Raw genomic sequence first — 24,733 nt, forward strand, 5'->3', positions numbered from 1 at the left:
GGCACTAAATGCTTCAGATGCCTGATTCCTGTCACCACCATTGTGAACAGTTCTGACTGTATGTTTCTCTAGAACAGCACGTTCACAACAAACCACTCTGAATGACTATGTTTACATCTTAACCCTTTAAAGTATGGAGAAGTTTAGAAACATTGATGGAATTCGTCTGTAAGAGACAAGACTGTCAGGGAAAAGAAACAAAACATGAAGGCAATGTGCTAGATGGTCTGTAAGAAGTTAAAACAACCCAGTGGAGATTCTAATGTGCACAAACCTATCAATTATCAATCATCAATCTTTTTAACTGACCTAACTGAACTATAAGCATGAGACATATTTCCTCCATTAGTGGTGCTGAATTCCATCCATGTATTGTTTCATTACAAATGTTGTTTGGCTGAAAGCATCTAAAGGCAAGAACACCATCTACTTATGTGGCAGCCTCATAAGCATTTGTTCACAGTGTAAAAGGTTTTAAATGGGTGAGGAGAAGTACTATGTGAAATTTGTGTGTGTGTGTGTGTATACACACACACAAAATTTCGCATAGTACTTCTCCTCACCCATTTAAAACTATATATAGTTTATTTGTTATGCTTCCTTAAAGTCGAAGACAATGCGGGTAACTGCAGTACTTCTGCCACTTTAGAAGTTTGTTTGTATACACACTTAAAAAAGTCTTCATCAATCTTCTTCAAGAATCTATTGTTACAATTTAAGGCTTATAACAGTGGAAGAACCCTTTTTGGTGCTACATAGAACCATTTTCAAAATAGTTCCATACAGAACCATATACAACACACTGTCTATCAGTCTGAAGAATGATTTCACCATGCAAAGAAATATTTATGCATGAAATGGTTATAGAGAACGCATGGTTCTAAACAGAACCACTGCCTTTACTAAAGAACCCTTGAAGAACCATCTTTTTTAAGTGTGTGGTTTTTCAGGTTACTTCAGTGTAGTTTTACCAACTTTTCCCCAATTTGTCAAACAGTATGTAATGTGTGAGGTGACTGTGTTCATGTATAGCTTAGCTGAGTTTCTCATAATTTCGTTAGCCAATCTAAAAGTAACCTTATGACCTTTTCTTCTTTTTTATTAGGATGTCCATGTAACCTCTGTAGTGACCTCTGAAAGCTTTGATACCTGGATCTGTGGTGATATATGCCTTTGTGTTATGAAGAGTTGTTTCTTTTGTTTCAGATATCAATTTCTATTTAAATTATGGTTTACCTTGCACCGCCTTATTGTTATGGTGCTTGTTTATTATACAATGGTTTGCAGAAGTTTGAACACCCTAGTCAAAGAACATGTTTTCTGAAAATAAGGTAACACATCATCAACAGAGAATACAGTTGAATATAACATTTTTCTGCAATTTTAGCGAGTGTAACGTTCTAACATGTGCCATAACTTTTGCACAGGCCATATTATGTGTTTTATTTTTTCCCCCAGTGTGTTCAGTTCACCAAATAAACATTCATTTTGCACTGATATGTGCAGAAGTGTGTTCTCTGTAGAGGATGTGTTGACTTATTTACACTTAGAACATCAACAGAACATGTCATTGACCATTTTGATAGAACTGCATTTGTATGTAAAAATGTATAATTTTTAGATAATTTCTTAGGATGTTATAAAATCATGTCCATCATTCGAAATGCTTCACTCATGATAGTAGAATCTCATTTCTGTGTGGATTAATTTATTATCCAAACTAATAGAGGTTTTACTGCACAGTATTAGAGCTCTCGGGTTATTGTGACTGGCGGCCTGCAGGTGGTGCTCCGTGCTAAAACAACAGCAGAACAATGTAGTACAGAGAGCTTCTGTTGTTTTTAGGGATGATCTGTTTCTGAACTGAAAGAAGTGAAGACAAATACATAAAAACTGGTTATCAGTTCACAGCAGAGATCCTAAAGAGCAGCTTTACAGCCTATACAGCGTCAGAGCTTAAACCCTCAGAGACCTGAGCACTGATATCATTGATGAAACATTTTTAGGAAGCTTCTGAAAACAATAACCACAATGTTTTTTTTCTTTTCTTGTGGAGTGGATTTTGATTTTAAAGGAGAATTCCTACCATTTCTCAAAAGATTTCTGCATAACTCCCTCACAGAGTTATTACATGAAATGGTTCTAAATGTGCTGCCTGATGGAGGTTTTGGCGTAATAGGTCATTTTAAAATGCATTCAGGGTAGAAAGGTAGCCTACATGCAGGGCGTGGTAGAGCAAAACCTGAGGTAAATCTGGAGAGGAAAAAAGTTTATTTTGTCTTACAAAACCCTGCAGGTATCTCACCACCATGAATGGACTTTACACATGTGTTTGAGTCTAAAACCATTATAAAACAATGTCTCAGACATCAGGCAGTGAAGTTCTAATCGTTTCATGTTCTGTGAGGGAGCACGAATGACTGAATTAAGTTGTTTACAACTTAGGTATTTTGAAAAATGGGTGGAATTATTCTTTAAAGGTTACAAAATATACTTTTTTAAGATTTTAACAAAAGGGCAAAGTAAACAGAAAACAGAAGCGGAAAATGGCTCTCCAGCTATTTTTCTTTTTTTTCCTTTTTTCAACCTTGGACTGGCTGTAAAATAATATTTGTCTTTTTCTTTGTTTTGAAATGTGAACATATAGATATGATAAGACAGCACTGATCAAACCTATACGGAAAAGAAAAATGGAGAGAAAGGGGCCATTGTGTGAATAATGTTAAAGAGTGGGGAGCTTTAACACCCATGGTGCCATTTTTGCAACGTTCACAAAAATTGCCTCAAATTTGTGTGTGTTTTATTTATTACATATATATTATTATCACTAAACACACACACACACACACATCGTCTAAGCCGCTTATCCTTCTGGGTCGTGAGGGGAGCTGGAGCCTATACCAGCTGTCACTGAGTGGAAGGCAGGATACACCCTGGACAGGTCATTATCACTAAACGTGTTATGCAATTTAAAAAAAAAATCACTGCTCATTTTTTTATTTTAGAAGATGCTCTAAAACACAGAGCAAGGTTCTGAATTAGAGGTTTGTTAAAATCAGAATATTAAAATTCTTCACCTGTGATACAGTTTAGACTGTGAACGGAAATTTAGATTTAAAATATATATAATTTGATTTTAAAAAATGGGCCAAACCTAAAATTGCAAAATATTAAGCTTTTAATGATCTTAACAGCAAATAAATGGTCAGTAAACTAGCAAGAATTAAACAAATGGATAAAGTATTTGTTTAAGATTTCCTTAACTGATGAAGTCTTGTGGGTAAACTTGCGGACAGCTTTTTACAGAAAAAAGAGTCAATGTTGCTCCAATCATTGTTAATGGCTTCAAACAGTTGATGAGTAGTTATAAAATGTTTCCCAGTTTAATGTGAGAAATATTCTCAATAGGGCTCAAATCTGAATGCTCAGCAGGCCAAAACAAGAGCTTGATCCTGTTCTCCAGCCACTTCTTGGTGGTCTTTGCAGTGTGAGCAGGACCACTGTCTTGTTGAAAAATAACATGTGATCATTTCTCTTTAGAAAACAACTTCTCAACTGTGGGAAACAAGCCTTCCTGCAATTTCCTCCTCTACTCCAAAGCATTAAGAACTGTGAATTTCAGCAGGTGGTCATCTCCGTTTGAAGAGGCTTTGGGCTTTTCAGATCCTTTCTTTCTGGCAACATCACCTGTTGTTTCAAAGTGATGACCTATTCTCCTAATAGCTGATAGTGAAATATGGATTTGCTGTGCCTTTAGGGTCTTGTAAATTTCAGAATAGCTGCATTTGGCCTGATGCATTTGGCTATGTGGTTCCTGACAGCAACATAATATATGCATAATATAATATATGCACAACATAATATAACTGCATAATATTTTGCTTTTTTTAATGATTTTCTCACTTGTTTGCTTTGGGACTCACAAGCCTTCATAGAGCTCTACCTGTAGATATCTGTCACTGTTGGCTCTATTTAGGATCTTGCTTTCAGGCTTGAAATAGGCTGCATCAGGTGTGGCAGATTACCAAATAACGACTAATCATTTCAGAAAAAAAACAAGCCAGAAGATATTTTGGATTTTTTTTTAAAACCAGACATCTGAGTTTTATATCAAACAATTAAATCTTCTTATGATTCTACTTTTGCGTACAGGAAGACTATGTAAGTGAATTTTCATGCTTCCAGCTTTGTCCCCCAATGGTGATTTGTTATTATTATTCATATTTGTTATTAATATTATAACAATATTATTATTGTTGTTACGACCATTAAAAGCTTAATATTTTTGCAATTTTGGGTTTGGCCCTTTTTTAGGAGTGTACATATTTATGTATAACCGAACTCAAGTTAGACAGGCGCAATGACAGTTCTTGGACAGACGCTATAGTGGGTGTGGCCTAACATCATAAGAAAGAATGGTGGCGCCTGTTGGGCGGGGCCAAAACACATAGGCGCTCCAGTAACCATTAGTGGTACAGAGGGCGGGGCCAATAGAATGTGAGGAAGAGTTTATTTCAATGCTGAGCGAGGCCAGCAGCACGAGGGGCAGTGGGCGGGGCCAATAGACACACGGCATAGCTACAATGGGCGGGGCCACCGCTCAGAGGAGCGACATTAGAATCAGAATCAGAATCAGAATCAAGCTTTATAGGCCAGGTATGCTTACACATACAAGGAATTTGGTTTTGGTTACAGGAGCTCACAGTGCACAGTATCAGACAGACATTTACATGTAATGAATAAAATAAATAAATATAAAATAGAATAGAATAAAATACAAAAAAATCACTCACTCATACACACACACACACACACACACAGTCATACCTGTAACCTTTACATTGTGCAAGGTATGGGTCTAAAGTTAAAGTGTTGACTTTAGACATTACTGGCTATGTTCACACGCAAAGATTTTTGCCAGTCCGTTTGAATACATTCCGATTAAACTTTAAGACGGAGGCGTTTATCTGCTCACTCTAGTCAACAACCTGACGGAAAATCTCCATTTACATGCACACCACAACGAATCCGGCCCAAAATTACGCGCATGCGTAAAGTACCACTTAGTGTAGACGTTACCATGACAGCGAGCAGCGCGTGAGTCCAGTGAGATGAGCCGCAGTGTGCTACCTGAGTTTCAGCTGGCGCGCCTGTGTTTTTAATTGCTTTAAAATTATGGCAGCTTCAGGAAAATGTACTTCACATGTGCTTATTAAAGAAGGGATGAGAGGAAGACGTCGTGTTCTGAGGTATATAAGCTGGACGCCCGTCTGACTGCCGTCTTTTAACATTCACAACATAAACTTCGTCTCCTCTGCAGACCAGTTTCTGCTCCCGCCATGGAGAACATAATAAACTTTCGCTATGACGCGACGAACATGCGCAGAACGTACTTACCCTTTACAGGTGGCAGTGTAACGTTAATCAGATACAGGCGTTTACATGGTTATTATTCTTATCTTTAACGGATTATTTACAGAATTTCCCACTTCGTTCAATGTGATAAATATTGTATTCCGAATAGCCTCGGTCGGACTAGTCTATTCCGATTGAGGTGTAAACATGGACGTATTCTATTCCGATTGAGCTATTAGTCGGATTATTAACGGATTATCAGGCTGCATGTAAACATGAACAGTACCACTGGGATGGGAGGCGTTTACCTAACATATAATCTGTGGGGAGGGGCAAATATAGCGCGCGGAAGGGCCTTGGTGGGCGAGGCTCAAAGCTCCACTGAACGGCAGTGTGTCAGCGCGTTGCCACTCCTGCGCCCCGCCTCGATAAAGCAGATACAACTTGTAGAAGTGCTGATTTGTGTAGAGGGGAGCGTGTGTGTGAGTGTAAATCAGTGTGTGAGAGTGCTGAAGACCACCGGGAAGATGCTGCTGCTCCTCGCGGTTCGGCACTGAGAGTCTATCCGAGCAACAGGTCGTTGAGTCGGGCTGCTGGTGAGGGAAGGAGGGACAGTGTGGATGCGGAATGGAGGAGCGGTCGGACGGCTTCACCACCACGGGCTGCACATGGCTCTGGCCTCTCAGCGACCTCACCGGAGTCCCCCTGGATCAGGTAGGACCAAGAAGACACCGGGACCAGACAGAGAGCTATTTCGAGTCACTCTCAGCAGTGACACTGAGCAGTCCAGAGATTTCCAACTGCTGTTTTTTTCATCAGCTGAGCCTTAAAACTTCAAGCCAACTCCTGCTTATTATGAGCCCAGTTTTATTAGAAATGTGGGTTTAGTTTAAAGGTTGACAGAGCAGTTTTCACCCTACGACTTAGCAGCATTTCTTCAACACTGAGGACATCAAATTCATCATGATTCTTTCCAGCAGTCAACTTTCAAAGCTCTTCTCCTCTCAGATTTGAGTGACTGAGTAAGTTTAGCCACATTGCTGCTTTCTGTAACCGTGTGAGAAACTTTAAGCTACACACCCTTCAGATCTGAGAACACTTTAGTTGCATTGCTGCTTGGTGTGTATTAGGAGCAGTGCCATGACTGAACAGTCCTTGTTGCCTTCTGATTTGTTTAAAAGGGGAATTCCACCAATATTTCAAAATTTCATATTTCATGATTAAAATGTAAACAAAATCATTTAGAGTGCTCCAATGTGAAATGCTCTGTTCAAGACAAAGTTACTGAGTCAGAGTTTTTCACAGTGGGAGTGATAGGAACCAGACATCTGAAGCATTTAATGCCTCTAAAAACTCCCTCACCGAAGTTATTACATGGAATGGTTTTGAATATGCTGCCTGAAGCCTGGGACACTCTTTTACGATAGTTCTGAGAAGCTTTTGGCCTAAGAACATCCTTATATATCTATATCTGGGGATATAACATGCAGGGCATTGTAACGCAAAATATTCCCAAAAGAAATTCTATTTAAAAACTCAGGAGACACATATGACCATTGGTCATTTTGATTCAAAATTAAAAATGTTATACAGTGTGACCTCTGGTTCCCATCACCACCACTGTAAATAAATCTGAATCCTTTGTGTCATTTTACATCAGAATCGCTAGATGACTTTGTTTACATCTTAATGATTCAATTGTGCAAAGATTTTGAGAAATTGGTGGAATTCCCCTGTACATATGGCCAAACTATTGATGTATTGCTACTTGGTGTGACCCTATGAGACTCAGCACCGTGTCTGAGTGGTTCTTGGCCCTTTACTCCGTCTCTCCTCCGCAGGTGAACTTCATAATTTGCCAGGCAGTTGGCCTCGCTGCTGCTTTCTGGTTCCGCCGGAGCTTACGCCCTCAGCGGGTCAGTCCAGCATTGCGCCACGCTGTCACCACCTTTTTGGGGGTATCATTCGTCATCTTCTGCTTTGGATGGTAAGGAGGACGGGTGTGGTGGTGGTTGCACCCTCTCACGCCTCACTGTTGTGTTCTCAGTGCTTTGCTGTAGGACTTTAGTCTTCCTCAGCCAACTTGCATTGATGTATGAAATAATTTGTACAGCTGACTTACTTACTTCCTATACACTGTGTCTTTCTGTATGAGGGTTCTGTAATCTGTCATGTGTTGTTAAGGACTCGACTTCTGTCACGAGTCCCAAGAGACCGTAAACAGAACTTGACTGCAGCTTATGTAGTTTCAGCAGGGCTCGACTGTAACTTTGCACTTTCGGACGCGCGGCAACTCCCACAGTTTTCCACAGCACAACGAAAGAATGTAACCTACTGCACCTGTCCCGCCCGTTTCACCTACCCACAGGTGCTGATCACCTGAAACCGGTGCCTCTGCAGTGCACTGATTGATCTTGCAATTTTCTCCTTTAGGTATGCATCACATATCTTCATCCTGACGCTGGGTTGCTACATAATCCTGTGCAAAGCGAGCGTTCACAATGTTCACTGGTAAGCCAGTCTGGACACTCTTACTGGTCATTTTTTACATGCATGATACAGGCCTTGTGTTGCAGTTAAGAGATTGTGAATAAAACCTAACTGGAAAAATTCATTCATTCATTGTTAGCCACAGTGCACTATGTGCTGAAGTGATTCTGACTGCGTCACCGTTTTGGCACTGAGGATAGGTGGGTGTCCACTGTTACCATAGTCAGGTACAACCAGGCGTGCCTGATGGACTAGTTCTGCTGTGTGTGGGTGCTTTTTATGGAATGTAGGCATATGGGTGGTTTATTAAGCTCCACTTGTAACAGAATGCAAAAAAAAGGTTTATAGCATTGGGTGAACAGTGGTATGTAGAGTTTTGAACCATTTCTTGTTTTAAATTTGAGAACATTTTACTTAAGACTAATGTTCTTTACTCCTAACATATTATTTGAGTACAAGAACATTATTCCAACAAGTCCGTTTATTATGATCTCCTTCTGAATAAAAAAATTCCCCTTGCAGTAAAAACTGACCATCATTTGCTAGCCAGTCTTGCTTAGTTTATTAATGAAACCAACGGATGATTCATTGTGGCTAACAATGACTGTGCTAATGTTGCTTTCGTTCACTATTGTTGGACACCTTAGGCCGGTTTCCCAGACAGGCATTAAGCCTAGTCCTTGACTACAGAGCATTTAAATGGAGATTCTCCAGTGAAAGGAAAACATAGTTTAAGAGTAAGCGTAATACCTGCCTGGGAACCTGACCCTTTACGTTTGACTGGTTGAACTACCTCTTCAGAGTTTCAAAGTATGCTTTGTTGTCGAGAAAGTCATGCTAATGTTCAGTATCCTTTAACATAGGTATTCTATGGTTGTGGCAGTGGGCTACCTCACAGCGTGCCAGATCAGCAGGGTCTTCATCTTCAGCTACGGCATCCTGTCTACAGACTTCTCAGGGTGAGTCTTCAAGGAATGCCAGACAGTACATGATAAATGACAAACAGTGCTTGTAAATGAGGTCCAGGAACACTGTTAACTGTTACAAGACATGTTAACTTTAATTCTGCGACATCACGGCATCTAGTCTGACTTGCATTGCTTTTCTTAGCCATATCTACCTTTCAACCACCCACACAGTCTGTTAATCTGGCCACTCCTTTGGGGCAGATTTTGCTGCTTATCTGCTGATCCTGTTAGTTCTCTTTCACCGAAAGTTTGCAACACACCCTTTGGCAAACAAAGGTGTGAGATAATGTGCGGCTGGCTGCATCACCTGCCTGTTTGGTTGTCCTTGCTGGGCGAGTTTGGCTCAGACAGGCTGCAGGGCTGCTTTCCAGCAGGGAGGGGTGGGGGTGAGTGGGTCATATCAGCTGAATCTCATTATGCTGCTGCAAAACTCAGCCAGTTTGATACAGTCTGATGTTCCATTCATGGCTCTCTTCTTTCCCCTGCCAATCTCGCAGCTTCTCTCTTTCAGTCCGGAGAGAGTCCATAGCCAGCCTGCGCATGCCAACTGGACCAGCCCCATTCAAACAAGCTTTTGCAAACATGCTGATGGTTGAGCTTCAGTACTAGCAGCAGAACTCAGTGTTTGAGTACGTTAAGGAGAACTTCGGAGGGAAACGGTGTTTAGCAAAGCCTGGATGTGCAGGCTCTGGCTGACTGCCCTATTTCGCTGGTCAGTTTTCTCTTTGTAACTTTCGTCCCTTGCCAATGCCATCTCGCATCTAATACAGCTCTCGTCACATGAGTGGTCCGCGCAGAGCCTGCACAAAGTCAGCAGTATGTCGGCCAAACAGAGGGTGTTCTATCTGCTGGACAAACATGGAGCCAGCAATCACAGCTACACCCATCCGAGGCAGCCCAGGAATGGGGCCGTCACAGGAGAATAGCGTTGGGTGTTCTCCTATTGTTCCCCATCTCACAGTGTCAAGCCACTGGCCTAATTTAATCAAAGTGCTATAAAACTAGCCACAGCAGTGCTTTGATAGAAAAGCATTTGGCAGCAGAACTAAGAATGTAAAGCATTCTAATTAGAAAACCATATGAAACAGTGGGTGGGAAAGCAAATGACTCAGCAAATAATTATATTCCCATTATTCTACATTGGTGTTCTTGTTAACGGAACTCCACCGCTTGTATAACTGAGGTTTAATTTAAGGGTGTTGTAGCTGTAACTTAATAACCTAATGAAAATGCTTTTAATGATGTCATATATTGTGGGATAAGATTCTTTTCTGAACTGTTTCTTTGGCTAGAAACTTGACTTTCATTTGTGTACTTTTCTTACTCTGTCTGGTTGGTTTCTCAGCCCTAGATTAAGCTTAAGCCCAGACTAAGAAGGATTTTCAACAGCAAATCACTCTTGGCATTGCAATTTAGTCCAAGACTATTCTTAATCCACGTCTGGGAATTCGGCCCATGAAGCCATCTGTGATTCCTCCTGTCCAAAAAGAGCAGTCATTATTCATGCAGTTATTGGATAAATAGTAATGAACAGTGTATTTACTTTGAGAAGGGTAATGCTGGATAATTTGTTTCTGCACTTTACTGCTAGAAAGGTTGTACTGATTGTAAAGCATCCAGCTTCATTCCTTTGGTTTCAGAGAGGAAGTGCCAAGCCCATCAGAGCATGAACTTATGTAATTGCTGAAATTCTTAGACCTACTGGAATACCCAGTGTGACTAAAAAGCATCTGATTCCTGTTTTCACATGTCCTTTATGCATTTTTTTATTCTGTAGCCCACTGATGATGATAACGCAGAAGATCACCACTCTAGCCTTTCAGGTTCATGATGGTAAGGAACACTTATAAGCATATAAGTATGAGTGATTATCACATAATGTAGTGTTTCTCAACCCTGGTCCTGGGGGCCCACTGCCCTGCACATGTGCTGGATCAGGTGTGTTGGGAGAAGGGAAAACACTAAAAAGTACAGGGCAGTGAGCTTCAAGAAACACTGACAGAATGCATACAAACTGAGAGACTATAAAGGAAAGCATGATTTAATTGAAGTATATCACTGGTTGCTTGGTTGGTTGATATACTCAGTTCTGTGTATGTTTGCAGGTATGTGTCGCAAGCAAGAGGAGCTCACCCCAGAGCAGAGACGTCTGACAGTAGCGTATGTACAGTATACTTGTTGACCTCTATCTACTAACAAAGTTGCTTAAGGCGAGACACTACAGGTAAAACAGGTATTTTTTAAGTAGTAGATATCAATGAGTGAATATATGCCAGTTAATTACTGATATTCCTGCAAGTATTTTTTTGTATTTAAAGTTTTCCCAAGTGTTCATTTAATTGTACAACTAGTTACACAATCAAATATGCATACATTTGCATATTTTAAAAACAAAACATGTAGTCTTTGGATGATGTTACAATTAAAACAGTCTTTACAGAACAGATTGCTAGAATTTCAGTGTTTTATTGTTTAGTCAAAAAAGCACTATACTGTACTGTAAACATTTTTTAGGTAATTTATAGAACAAAATTTAGTATAAATTCAGCTATGTGCAATATATTAAGAAATCCTTCTGTAACATCCTTCAGATTAGGGTTAAAAATGAACATATAAAATGTAACGAATGCATGTATTCTAGAAATAAGTTTGAGAATTGGCCTCAGAACTGCTTCACCCAGTGAGATCTTAGAAAACGTGCTCATTTGTGTGAATGTTGTTATTAGTACATATGAAATAAAACACATTCTAGCCACAGGAAACAAGCTTTTCAGTGATTAATGACCTGATATGATTGTGACAAGTGTAGCAGAGCTGAGCCTTTAGTAATGTTTCTACCTTTTGAAAATACAGTTAGACGTGGGTGGACATTAATAGACAAAACATACTGAAATAAACCTATTTCTGTGGAGTTTTGACATTTTATGATTACATTTTAATGGAAGACATGTTTTAGGTTCAATATATATTCAAAATTATTGATGTAATTTCTGCATGTAGTGTCTTGTTTTAATCTCAGCAGTAGATATAACAACTGCATCGCCTTTACACAGCAGTAGTATACAACAGTGTAAAAACAAGTACTCATGCCGACTAACATGTGCAATTGTAATAAAGCCAAACTAGTTTATCACTGATTGTTGGCTCACAATCTCTAAGCTAAAGATATGGCGCTGCTCTGATTTTCTTACTGTTATGAAACACTGTAGTTGATAAAGATTACTGCTATGATTATTAATCACTCTGCTTCTGCCTGTTGGCTTTGGGTAATCGCAGTAGAAAAGAGTGCAGAGGTCAGAGGGAGGTGACTGCTAGATCAGAAGATCAGAAATGAAGGGAGATGTGGTATATAACAACACTAGAAGCTGCATAAAGAACACTGCTTATAAAGTAATATCTCAATGAAAAATCAGGCTTCACGATGGATGCTGCCACTATTTTTAACTATGTAACCTACTTTTGTCCATTTTTCTAGATAAAAGTGTGTCACATAGTGTCTAAACCACAAAAGTAAGTAAGACTTGTTACAGTTACCTGATTGAACTCAATTCGTGGATGCATTACTAACAAAAAAAATGCAGTTTTATGCATAATACATATATACTTAAAAGGAACTTATACAGAAGCCACAACAGCTAAGTATAATATCAATTTTTTTCAGTTTTTTCTGTGAACACAATTACCTGTTCTTTTTGGGAGACTTCAACCTCAACATAATTGAATGTGTTTTGGATTACTTCAATCATGAGAAGCAGAAAATGCAACCAAGCTTCTAAGACTAAAATTTGGGGTGGTCACTCCTTTGTACTGAGAACACCAGCAGCTGCTTTGTTTGATTTGCAGTGTCTTTTTAAAGGCACATTTTTGAATCTTTGAAAGCTATACGTAGTTTATTATTGTTTAGTTAAATCCATTTTTTGTTTGACTCGACTAAAACATGTCTTGACTGATCAGCTATGTGTAGGGTAAGGGGGGAAAACTGAGTGCATTTGAACTGAGCTGTTTCTTTAAGGCAGCTGGGTGGAGTGTACATTGGCCAGCACATTTGGTCATGTGTGTATGAGTCAGGCCAGACCAGTTAAACGTCCATACCTTCACTTGTTTGGGGAATAGCATGAGGAATGTCCATTTAGCAATGGCGCATGTTTATATTCAAGCAGAGATTAGGCCGAGTGTGGGTTCATAAAGGGAGGGAATTTTCCAGGTAACTTTCCAAAGCTTACACTGTGATTCTCTACAAATGTTCATGTGCATTGATGGGAGAGAAAAGGACAGGAGAAGCCAATTGCGCAAGCAAATTTGAGCTTAGTTTAGAAGGATGGACTGTGCTGTGTCCATCTGCAGATTTGCAGAAGATTTTCATTTTACCTGGCCATGAGGAAAAAGTATAAAGCATGACTGAAAACTGCTGAAAACATACAGCAAAAGGTCAAGAAACAAAGAAAATACAGACATACACATGTGTATGTAGGGTCATTGTGTACCAGTACACCTAGAGCTGCCCAGACACGTCATGGATTCCCATGAAAAAAATCAAGCAAAAGATTTAATTCATGCAATCATACAAAATGTCAGAGCTGTACTCCAGTTGGTTTTCTAGTTGTGAATATTTAGCATTAGTATTAGTTTGACCAATTAGGTTCTTGCCAAATTATGCCTTAAATACTGAGCTTAGCTGTGTACAGAATGAATTAACTGAACTGAAATATCAGCTGAGTATAAATACACTAATAATGATAATATTTAATTTAAATAAACTAGTTTCATGTAAATAATTGCCAAAACAGGTTAACTTAACAGAGGAAGTGCATTTAATATTCTTGTAGTAGACGAGTCTGAGTAAAGACCGACACAAAGAGTGACCAAGACAAGACCGAGACCAGATTAATATTTTTTCAGAATAGAAAAATAAAATAAAAAACTGAAATTTGTTTGTAGTTCATTGTACATGAATTATACATGATGTATAATTAAGACATAATATCATATTCCATAATATATTTTGTAAAATATAATAGGCTAAAATAATATTAATAATTAATTTATTATAGTCTTAGTCCAATTTTGCATTGTACCTTGTGGAAACTGATGGTAAGATTATTCTCTGTCTTTCTTCTCTAAAACTTCCTCAGTCAACTGCACATGAACCAAACAACATGCATCCATTTTTATTATTAAATAAAAACATAGTAATAATAACATTCCAGTCTGCCCTCAGGGGATGTTTGAATTTTCAAAGCAGTGAACCTCAACAAACAAACAGTACCCAGTTAAGCCATCATTGAAAGAATCAATTAGATCCTCAAACTGCAGCAAACAGATTTGATTTAAACTTGTAGAGAAAGAACTGTTTCATTCTGTTTTAAGGTCTTGTTGACAGGAAAAAAGTTCAGTTTCTAGTTACCACAGAGAGAGACATCGCACTCAGCTGGTCTTGAGAACGATTTCCGAGTCCACATCGCAGCAAAACCAAATTATGTTAAGACCAAGACAAAGACTGGACTCGAGTACTACAACACTAGTTAGCGCAAGATACAATTCAGAACCTAGTAGTGCAAACTTTATAACTAAAAACTAATTAGACCACAGCTTTGAAATTTTGCATGGCTCCATTAATTGCATCAAAGACTGTAGCTGAGTTGGAGTGAAATGATCCACATTCAGTTCACTTTGAACACACCCAGCATTTACTCTCTCTGTGTTGAATTTGTCTGTTTAAGTCAGAGTTCACCAACCTTATTCACATAAAATATCATCTGTTTTCTCCCTACAGCACAAGACCGTCCCTGCTGGAGTACCTCAGCTACAATCTGAACTTCATGAGCATCCTGGTAGGACCGTGCAGCAACTACAAGGACTACATAGAGTTTATAGAGGGACGGCACGTGCAGAGCAAGCTGAGGAGGCTACAAGAGGGCAGCCCAGAGCAGAACGGCTGGGACGCGCTCTCGGAGCCTTCGCCTGTGGTGAGACACAAAGAGAGATTCACGGCTCCATTCACACGCACATAAAAGGCTGTTCACTCAGGCTAAGACACGCAGAGCAGCACAGAAACAGCCTAGCACAGAACAGTGCTTCTGCATACAGGAGAAAGATTTAAGGTGGCACCTAGATGAAAAGGACAGAAACAAGAAGTACAAACATTGCTAATAATGTAGGAAGGTAATCTACACTAATCATCCACTTCTTTAGAATCCATACACTGCAAAAAATGATCTTTATTCTAGATAATATATCTGAAGTTTTTGATTATTAGATTTTTTAAAGAATATTATAAGATTATTCAACTTGTTTCTGAAAGTTTTTTTTTCTTTTTAAGTAATTTCCTCTAGAGAAATTGTTTCACTCCACTGCCACTCCATCTGCTTGTTTCAAGAAATAATGCTTGAAAATTAAGTGCCAGTGGATTAAGACACTTTGACCACATAAAATGCTTTAAAACAAGTACAAATCCATCTAGAAATGGGCTAAACATTCTTAAAATATTCTTATATAAATCTCACAATAGGATTTATTATGTTATCATGTTTTTTTTTTTCTTGCCAAGATATAATTTTTGCAGCATACTTTCTACTCACTGGTCACTTCATGAACTTGTAGTTCTGCTATACGTGTGTGCAACTACAGACTGATCATCTGTTTTCATGGACAGTATATCAGCCACTCTCTAGTCCATTCATCAAAAATTTGACCTCATTCATCTGCTGTCTCGGAAGATCAAGCCACTTTTTGGTAACGTAGCAACTTGTACTGTAAAACTAATGCCTTCCTTTGCTCCATCTCAGCGAGCTGTGTGCCAGAAGCTGCTGGTGTGTGTCGGCTGCATGTTCTGGTTCTTCGCAATCACAAAATCGTTTCCCACCACCTATGCCGTCGACCCTGAGTTCCTCAGTCAGGCCTCATTTCTCAGGAAACTGGTCTATGGTTTCATCGCCATCCAGGCGGCCCGACCCAAGTTCTACTTTGCATGGACTCTCTGTGAGTAGGGTTCCCACCAGACAAAGTACTCACTGGTCTTCATTGAACCTATTGTGTGGTAAACAACGCTAATTCCAGGGTATCGTTAGGGAAGTGGTGTGACAGTGTCAGCCCTAGTCATTTTAATGGCTCTTTTAGTGGAAAACAATGAAAGTGCTTGTAGTTGCAATATAGTTGAACAACGTAGTAGCTTGTTTTGTATGAAAGGGGGTTAGGAATGCTTGGCAAGGTCCATAAAGTGAGCTACTATAGGGGGGAACCACCACTATGTGTTTCTTGTTGCCTTGCACAAACCTGTTCATTGATTCAAGTATATTGGATGATCCTTTGTTCAGCTGATGCTGTCCATAACGCAGCAGGGTACGGAATCAGTGGGGTGGACGAGAAAGGCCAAGTGTCCTGGGACCTCGTCTCCAATATCCGCATCTGGGAGATTGAGGCAAGTTCATTCAGCATAAAGAAATACAAGCTCACAATTAATCCTGGTACTGTATTCCTGTCACTGGTTGGCACATAGCACTTTAAACGCTTATCTCTGGTGTCGCTTAAAGGAACACTCCAGGATTTTTCAACCTAATCTCTATTTGCCACATCAATAGCATGCAAATGATTACCATGAACAGTAATTTCCTTGTACAGTAAGTAAAAGAACAGAAAACCTGTTGAGTCAAAGCACATTTATAATAGGAGCCAGTGGGAATGTGTTCAGCAACTGCCCATTGGCTTCTGTTAAAAGCAGATTTTGAAGTAATGAGTGTTCTGTAACACTTTACAAAAGCACAGCATTTGATGTCATTTCCCCTCAGCAGGTGTCACTGGTTGGATTAAGGCTTTACAGATGTCTACATAGGTTTAAATCAGTTGTCACAAAAGACAAAAGATGTGTGTAGCCTTAAGAAATACACTATTCCTTTAATAATCATACAGATGCCTCCTAAGGCTGATGTTTTATACATTAGTGCATGATATGTGTAAAGCTACCTTTCTGGTCAACACTGGGCCAGATAAAATCTCCAACTTGTACTGAGCCATTTGTTTCTTTTATTATTCTATGAACAGACAGCAACCAGCTTCAAAGCATTCATCGACAACTGGAACATTCAGACTGGAGTATGGCTGAAGAGGTATGCACCAAATCTGCTCTTTATTACCAGCAACACATGAGGCATTCAATCAGTTAACATGTGCAGATGGCACATAAAGTACTGCTTCATGAGACGTTTTTGGGGGGAAATTGTATCTGCTAAGAAAATGGTACAGGGTTGCCGACAAGAATATTAAAAGAATAATATAGGTGAATAATATGAAATAAATATTTTATGAAGGATTATGGGTGCTAAGGATGATCTGTTGTTGCTTAATTACTCAGTATTGTCAGGGAGAGGGACAGTATTCTTGCTCTGTTTGATCCTGTTGTGTCCTCTGTGATCCGGTCCAGTGTGTGTTACGACCGGGTGCCGTATTACCGGACACCTTTGACTTTTGTGCTGTCAGCGCTTTGGCACGGAGTTTACCCTGGATACTACTTCACCTTCCTCACAGGCATCCCCGTCACCCTCGCTGCTCGTGCTGTGAGTCTACACACATGCCATCACTGTCCACTTTGTTAGGAACACCAACCTTGTCTGTCCATTCACTGGTCACTTTCTATGAGCTTCACCCAACATACAGCTCCACTTTATGGGTGTACATTTACAGACTGTAGCTCATCTGTTGATCCACATGTTTATTAGTCTCTCTACCCCGTTCATTATTGGTCAGTTTCTGACCAGAGGGCTGCTGTTGATCAGATATTATTTGGGTGGTGGATCATTTTTAGCACAGTAGTGACACTGACATGATACCATCTATGGTAGTGTGTGTGGTGCTGCTGTGAGTGTATCAGAGCAGAGAGGTTGCAAGGACAAAAGTGTCACTGCTAGGTGGAGAGTGGACCAGCAACCTAAAATATCCTTCCAGAGGCCACACTGTGGTCAGAAACACAGAGAAGGACTAAAGGATGGCTAACACAAATTGTGCATCAACAAATGAGCTGCAGTCTCTAACTGTACACCAGCAATGGGGAGCTACAAGGTGTTTTTATTGGCTTCTGCACATTTTAATGCAAAGTTACTGTTTGTTTGGATTAACAAATTGTGTGGGAAAAAAACAGACAGTCTGGCTTTTAGCTAAGGCACATATATTATATATTTTTTCTGCATATTAAACTCAAATAAATCTCTGTAGAGGATGTGTTCACTTATTTTCATTTAGAAAATCAACAAAACAAGTCATTAGACCAGAGGTGTTCAAATGTATACAAACACATTTTCTTGTTGAAACAGACCAAAGTACCACTAATCAGCTTTCCTTTTGTCCTGTCATGCATGCTTCCTCCCTGCTCATGTTTCTTCTGTTTCATGACCAGGTGCGCAGGAATTTCCGCCAGTACTTTTTGGGCTCCCCCACCGTGAAGTTTGCCTATGACGTGGTGACATGGCTGGCCACGCACTTGGCCATCTGTTACACTGTTGTGCCCTTCACACTGCTAGCCATGGAGCCTACGCTGGAGTATTACAGGCAAGAGATCAGTCCTGCTGACCCTTGCGTCCTCCCAATCATCACAGGCTGATGAACACACCAGGAGCAAATCTGCGTATTTAGACCTTTGACATGTAAACAAAGTGTTTCAGAGTGTTGTGATGTGATGTGGTTCATTGTAGAGAAACTTACCCTCTCTGATTTCTTAACAGTGGTGGTGATAGGACCCAGGTGTTACATCTACACAAATATAGCCATTTTGTTTAGTAAACCACTTGAACCACCAGTGAACCTATATGTCTTCTGAGTTGTATGTTGTGGTTAATAATGGTAAAATTGGTTCCTTTGGGACCTCTTTGCCTTACAGCACCCTGCATGTACCCCTCTGCCGTGAATGGATTAAAAAACACATTTTAGACCAAAACGTTGTCTTAAAACTATCAGAAAACAACGACTCAGCATCACCCAGCATACGCAACCATTTCAATGTATTAGCTTTCTATGAGGGAGCTTTTAGAGACATTAAACCCTTTGGACATCTGGTTACTATCACTACTACTATGAGCAATTCTGACTTGGCAAGTTTCTGTAGAACAAAGTATTTCACATCAAACCGCTCTGAATGACTGTCTTTACATTTTAACCATTTAATAATGCAGAACTCATGAAAATATCAGTGAAATTACCCTTTAACGCTGATCAGAGACTCGAACGTCTAAAACTAGAACATCTTTAATAATGCTAACGTTGCTAATAAAAGTGAAAGCTAAACAGTATTCAGTAAAATGCTGTTCTCTTAGCATATGAATCAGTTCATTTCAGTTCTCTGTTGGTCTGTGTGAAGTCAAGTATTATTAAATGTGTCATTATATGAGGATCATTCCCTCTACCTCTCTGTCTCTTTCTCAGGTCAGTGTACTTTTATGTGCACATCATCAGCATTCTGGCTATAATCCTCCTGCCCAGCAAACCCAGGAGCTCCAAGCCTGAAAAACATGCCCAGCACTTCAACAATAATGTGAAAGGAGACTGAACACTGCTGCGGTGTGTGTATGTGTGTGTGGAGCGCAGGCAGAGCAGAGACATGGGCCTGGACAAAGACGGCTCTGTGAGAACGCAACAAAGACAGCTCGACGGGGCCTTGACCAGCTGGCTGGTTGGCCCTGTGCTGCCCTCTCAGCCAGGACGCTTGCCAGAGAAGCACTCTGTACCCACACATACACACAAACACAGTCTCTGAGGTGGACACGGCAGCTCTAGGGTTGACAGCGCACCCCAAAAGCCCTGAGCCGCAAGTCTGATTCAGACTCTAACAGAGACTTTGAAACTCCGGAATCACACACACAGAACATTTTCTGGAAACAGCAGAATGAACACGTCACAGCCTTTACTAAGTAAATTAATTCTGCCCTTGTTAAGGGTTTTTAAAACTGTTAAACTCGGGGGGAGAAGAAGAGTCTAATTGTAAACTAATATTGTCTAATATGTATTTATTGTCTATATAGCATTGGTTTTGCAAGAAACAAGATTTCAGTAATGTTACCATTTTAAAGTTTTTTTGAGTAAAGAATAAAACAATTTTTCAAATAAGGGCTCATGTCTGTTTTATTGTTTTTACTTTTCATTAACCCACTTGTGACATTTGTGGAGTTTTATGTAACAAACACACTCATTCATTCTTACATGACCATTTTCCAACTTCCCTTTATCTCAGATACGTGTACATGGGCTGTGTTTTGATGAATAAGTGTATACAAGTAAATGTCCTAGTGACTTTTGTGATGTCACAACAAGAAAAACTAAAAATAAGCCATTATTCCATACAGGACTGGGGAGTGAATGCTAAGTTTTGATATTTTAACAATGTTCACATACCACATCAAATGCATTTATTTCTACAAAAAGGAAGAGAAATTAGGTTTTCCATTATAGGGGCCCTTTAAACATTATTGCAAGTAGGGACAGCAATGATTTACCACTAGACGTGGCACCAATCCAGCATGAGGTAAATGCTGGATTGGATGTCAGACAGGAAATCCAAGTATTTGAGTAGTTTGAACCAAGCCCATAGCCAAGAGCAGGCCTGGCTGATCACAAGCCTACCTAATCAAAAATAATATTTTTAAGATGCATTTTTTCAAGATTTTATTTCACATTTCCATTTTCTGATTTGATGTCATTGTATTATGGCCAGTCAATATCATTACACTTGCCAATCGATTGATCCCAAGCTCTGCCTTATTTTATCAGCCCACCAATCACTGCTTGGCAACCTTATATCAAGCCTTAATTTCTTTTATGCTGTTTTCTACTCATTTTCTACTCATCACAGCCAAAAAGAAATTATAATAAAAAGTGAGGGAGTGTTAAAGGGCGCATAAACTACATTTTCCTCACTTTCTTAAAATAAAAGTTTGAAGCAGTAGATAAACATTGTTAAAGGTTCAAAATATATCATACACTTTCCAGTCCGTGCAGTCCATGTATGGAAATTAGCTTCAGAAGCAGCCCATTTTGAATTTACTATTACTGTGATGTTATGAAAACAAACATATTTACATGCATCCTGCTTAACTTTCTAGTATTTCAGCTAAGACTGATTTTAAATGAAGCACAATACAGGGCAGCAAATGAAAACAGAGTTAATTTATGTATATCAATCCTAAAAGCACACTAAGATAGTAGCCAGTTGAATTCTAAGGGATAAAGGGAGGTTGGAAAATGGTCATATTAAAACGAATAACTGTATTTGGTACATAAAACCACACAAACATTGTGAGTGGAACTCAGAGAACAAAAAGTCCAAGACAAATGTAGGATATGGGCCTTTTATATAGCTGCTGCGTCATTGCTGTCAGTGGTCTGCGAATTTGGTATTTATCGCTCTTTTATTACAAAATGTCAATGACATTTCACAATGTTAAAGGAGTCGTCTACTTTCATGTATAAAGTCCTCAAAGGTAAGACATAAATGGTCCATAATCATTTTTGCCTGCCTGCTTTGGATGAATGCTTTAGCCTAAGATGCTTGACAATTTAGGTTCTTCAGATCTCTGAAATGACCTAGGTGGCCTACCCACTTTTTAACAGACCTACCAAAAAATGTAATTCTGCCTACGCCTCTTGTTTGAGTATGATAGCCTACTTTTAAATGATCATCTCATATTGAAGTAATTCATTATAAATAGGTCATTTTAAAGCTGGAGAAGATGTCATATTTAAGTAAATTGTAGTTAATTTTTGGTGTTAGAATAAAATATGAAAGGTTCAATTAAATAAATTTAACATCTATCAATATAATAGATGGCAAACTAACTGCTATTAGAGCAAGGCCTTCAATTTAGACCATAAGTATCAAAACTCAAGTATCAAAAGCATGGGGAAAACAATTGTACAATAATGCTAACTTCAGCTAGGATTCTAGTTGGGTTTTAGCACTAAGCTAAAAAGATGAAGTTTTTTTGGCCATTCTAGGTTAAACACCGATATTTGAAGCTTCTGAAAGACTTTTCATGTTTGACTTCAAGCTTATGACAGACATATTAGCATATATTTTCCCTTGTAGCAGTTTCACAGTGACTCTTTCAGTAGAGATGCCAGGTCCAGAGCTGCTGCTGCTGCTGTTTTCAGTTTCTAAACAAATCATTATTATAGAGAATGACTGGCTGGTTGTATTCACAGTCAATGACAAGGCCCCGAGGCCTGTTCAGTATATTTTAACAATAGTGTAATAATCTTGAAAGCCAAGCCATCCCTAGTCACACATATGAAGCGCAAGCCTAGGCTGCTGAATTATTACGATCTAGAAACTGCTGTCCTGCTGCTTTGTGGCTTTAATTAAATTTAAGGTAATGAACGTCTCTAATTCACTCTTAATGAATTAGTCAGGAGACAGACATTATGGCATGACATGTTGCAGATGGACTGGGGAGCTACATAATGGAACAAATAAGGGCTGTTTGACAGGCATTTAGTGTTTGGACTGGGAGTTGCTGGTAGAATCATCACAAAAGATAAAATTCCATGTCTTCTAGTAAACGGAACGCACTATTAAAGATGGCATTGGGCAGTTAAAGGCCCAACGTTCTGTCAATACTGCTACAAAAACCAGCAGGAACAGCATAGCTGGTCACCAACAAAACCAGCATGTGTTGTGTTTTCGATGCTGGTATGCTGGTCAACCAGCATGACCATGTTGGGTGACCTGCTAAACCAGCACCAGACCATCATAAACCAGCATAAACCAGCTTAGACCAGCAGGGAATAGAGGTGTGGGAGATGGTTGTATTCTGTGGATCAGTAGGCAGGCAGGTTCAGGAAGCAGCCAGAAAAGCCAACTTTATTCAGAATTATTCAGTGAACATGATTTGCAGTCTAACTAGGGTCAGTGACCCAGAGAAACAGCCTTTTGGACCTGCGCTGACTTCTAGCACAGCTGAAAAGATAGTGGTCCTGTTTAGGCACATTCCAAACGATGCTAGTCATGCTCACTATTACGTCATGGGGATGGTACTGGAAAACAAGTCTTGGTTAGATGTTTCCTTTATCTTGGCTTTATTTACTTAGGCGGGTGGAGAATTCTTCCACCGCTACTTACTCTTGTGTTACTAATGTCTGTATGGAATAAAAGCATCATGCAACTGTGGTTTAGACAGCATTGCTATTCAAACAGCAGGGGGCACTCTTCACTCAATTGTGTGTGACAGGCCTGCCACATGGCAAGTGCAATTTACACACATCCATCTGCACTCACACCAGCAAACAGATCCTCTGTTAGGAGTCTAGAAGCTTAGGTGTGAGTAGACACTTTCACCCCTGTCAGATAAATATTTAAAGAGGTCTTACTGTAACTGATGCAGCAGCATCCCTGAAGGAACAGTCTTAAATGCAAACTGCAAAGGTTTCTCCAAACTTCTGTATAGTGAAATGGTTAAGATAGTGGTTTGATGTGAAATGCTTAATTCCAGAGATACTTACTGAGTCAGAATTGTTTACAGTCGTAGCGATGGGACGTCTGAAGAGTTTAATGCCTCTAAAAGCTGCCTCACAGAAAGTTATTACACGCAATAGTTATGAATACATTGATATCCTGATGATACTGCTGCAATAAGGTTTACACAGAGGGTGTTGTGAGGCAAAATAGTTCCCAAAAAAACATTTATTTCTGGCTAAACACTATTTTACCATCAACATTATATATAAAATGGTTCCTATCAACTCTACTGTAAAGAATTCCAAGTTGGTCAGTTTCTCTAGAATGGACAGAATTTCACATTAAATCACTCTGAATGACTGTTTTTATCTCAGTGACTGAGTTTCCCCTTTAATGACTCTCAGTGACTGAGTTTCCCCTTTAACTGGGTAAACAATTTCAGCGATATATAACAGAATAAGAACTATTCTATGCCCTGTGGAAGGTTATGGGGTGATTTTTGTACAGTATCTTCCTTTAGAAGCATGTATTTCACAAGTAACACGTGAATTCATTAGAAGACAAAATGGAAATTTTTATGCTTTTGAGCAAAAACATTCCATTATTCCTGTAAAACTGCATTTAAATAAGCCACTTCCATCTTAAGAAGTATTATTAAGCTATTTTCTTCCGCAGCACAGCACCCTATTTTCAAAAGGACTGTTATTACTAAGAAGCATTTCTGCCAAGAACGCTTTAACATTTTATAAGCGTACCCTGTAGGCAATCAGTGTCAGCGAAAGATAAACTTCCATCATCAAACTGTGGATGCTGACGTTCTCTACTTGTATAGTTAGATAGGCCTGAGTTAGGCTTTTCACATGTAGTGCAGGCAAATGCAGCAAGCTCGCAGAACCAAAGCTGTGTTTATCACAATGTGACAAGCCAGTATTGCTGTTCAATTTGCCTCACCTTGTCTTTCACAATCAGCAGCTTTGCTTTGGAGGCATTTGTAACATTAATTTCACATCACAGCAAGTTTAGCCACACTCAGGCCGCATGTCTGGCCATTTAACGTGCAGGAGATTTGTTGCTGCTTTTTCGCAGTACTGAGTTCGCCTAAAGGGGATTCAGTCTCTCTGGGTGGTGCACTTTACGCTTGGTGAAATCATTCAGGGCAGGAGGTGCAAAGCATATTAACTTCAGCATTATGTGAAAATCATGTCGAGATTGGAGTTCATGTACAAACCTTTTCCCTCTGGGCAACACAGGACTTACACTACAGCACAGTGGTGAAGTCGGTCTCTCCCTCTCTCTCTCTCCCTCTCCCTCTCTCTCTCTCTCTCTCTCTCTCTCTCTGCTCCTGCTGAGAACACAGAAGAGAGGTCTCTCATCTCACCCACGCAAGTTACTCATTACCTGCACACAGACGTTTCATTACACTAGAGAGGGACCTTTGGTGCTGAAATCTCTCAAAGGGCTGGGTGACACGATTTAAAAAACAAAAAAT

The 24,733-nt window shown here is 39.6% G+C and overlaps 1 protein-coding gene across 1 annotated transcript; it reads left to right on the top strand.

Moving 5' to 3' along the window:
* The first annotated feature begins 5,743 nt into the window (after positions 1–5,743).
* mboat1 (membrane bound O-acyltransferase domain containing 1) lies at positions 5,744–19,902 on the top strand. Its single transcript, XM_036590432.1, has 13 exons — positions 5,744–6,069; positions 7,197–7,342; positions 7,789–7,866; positions 8,709–8,804; positions 10,591–10,646; positions 10,919–10,973; positions 14,587–14,779; positions 15,599–15,791; positions 16,127–16,230; positions 16,851–16,915; positions 17,230–17,362; positions 18,199–18,350; positions 19,221–19,902. Exons 1-13 carry the CDS (start codon positions 5,983–5,985, stop codon positions 19,342–19,344), a joined length of 1,482 nt encoding a protein of 493 aa, XP_036446325.1. The 5' UTR covers positions 5,744–5,982; the 3' UTR covers positions 19,345–19,902.
* Positions 19,903–24,733: the final 4,831 nt, after the last annotated feature.

This window comes from Colossoma macropomum, unplaced genomic scaffold (assembly GCF_904425465.1).
Source record: "Colossoma macropomum unplaced genomic scaffold, Colossoma_macropomum, whole genome shotgun sequence".
NCBI lineage: Eukaryota > Metazoa > Chordata > Actinopteri > Characiformes > Serrasalmidae > Colossoma > Colossoma macropomum.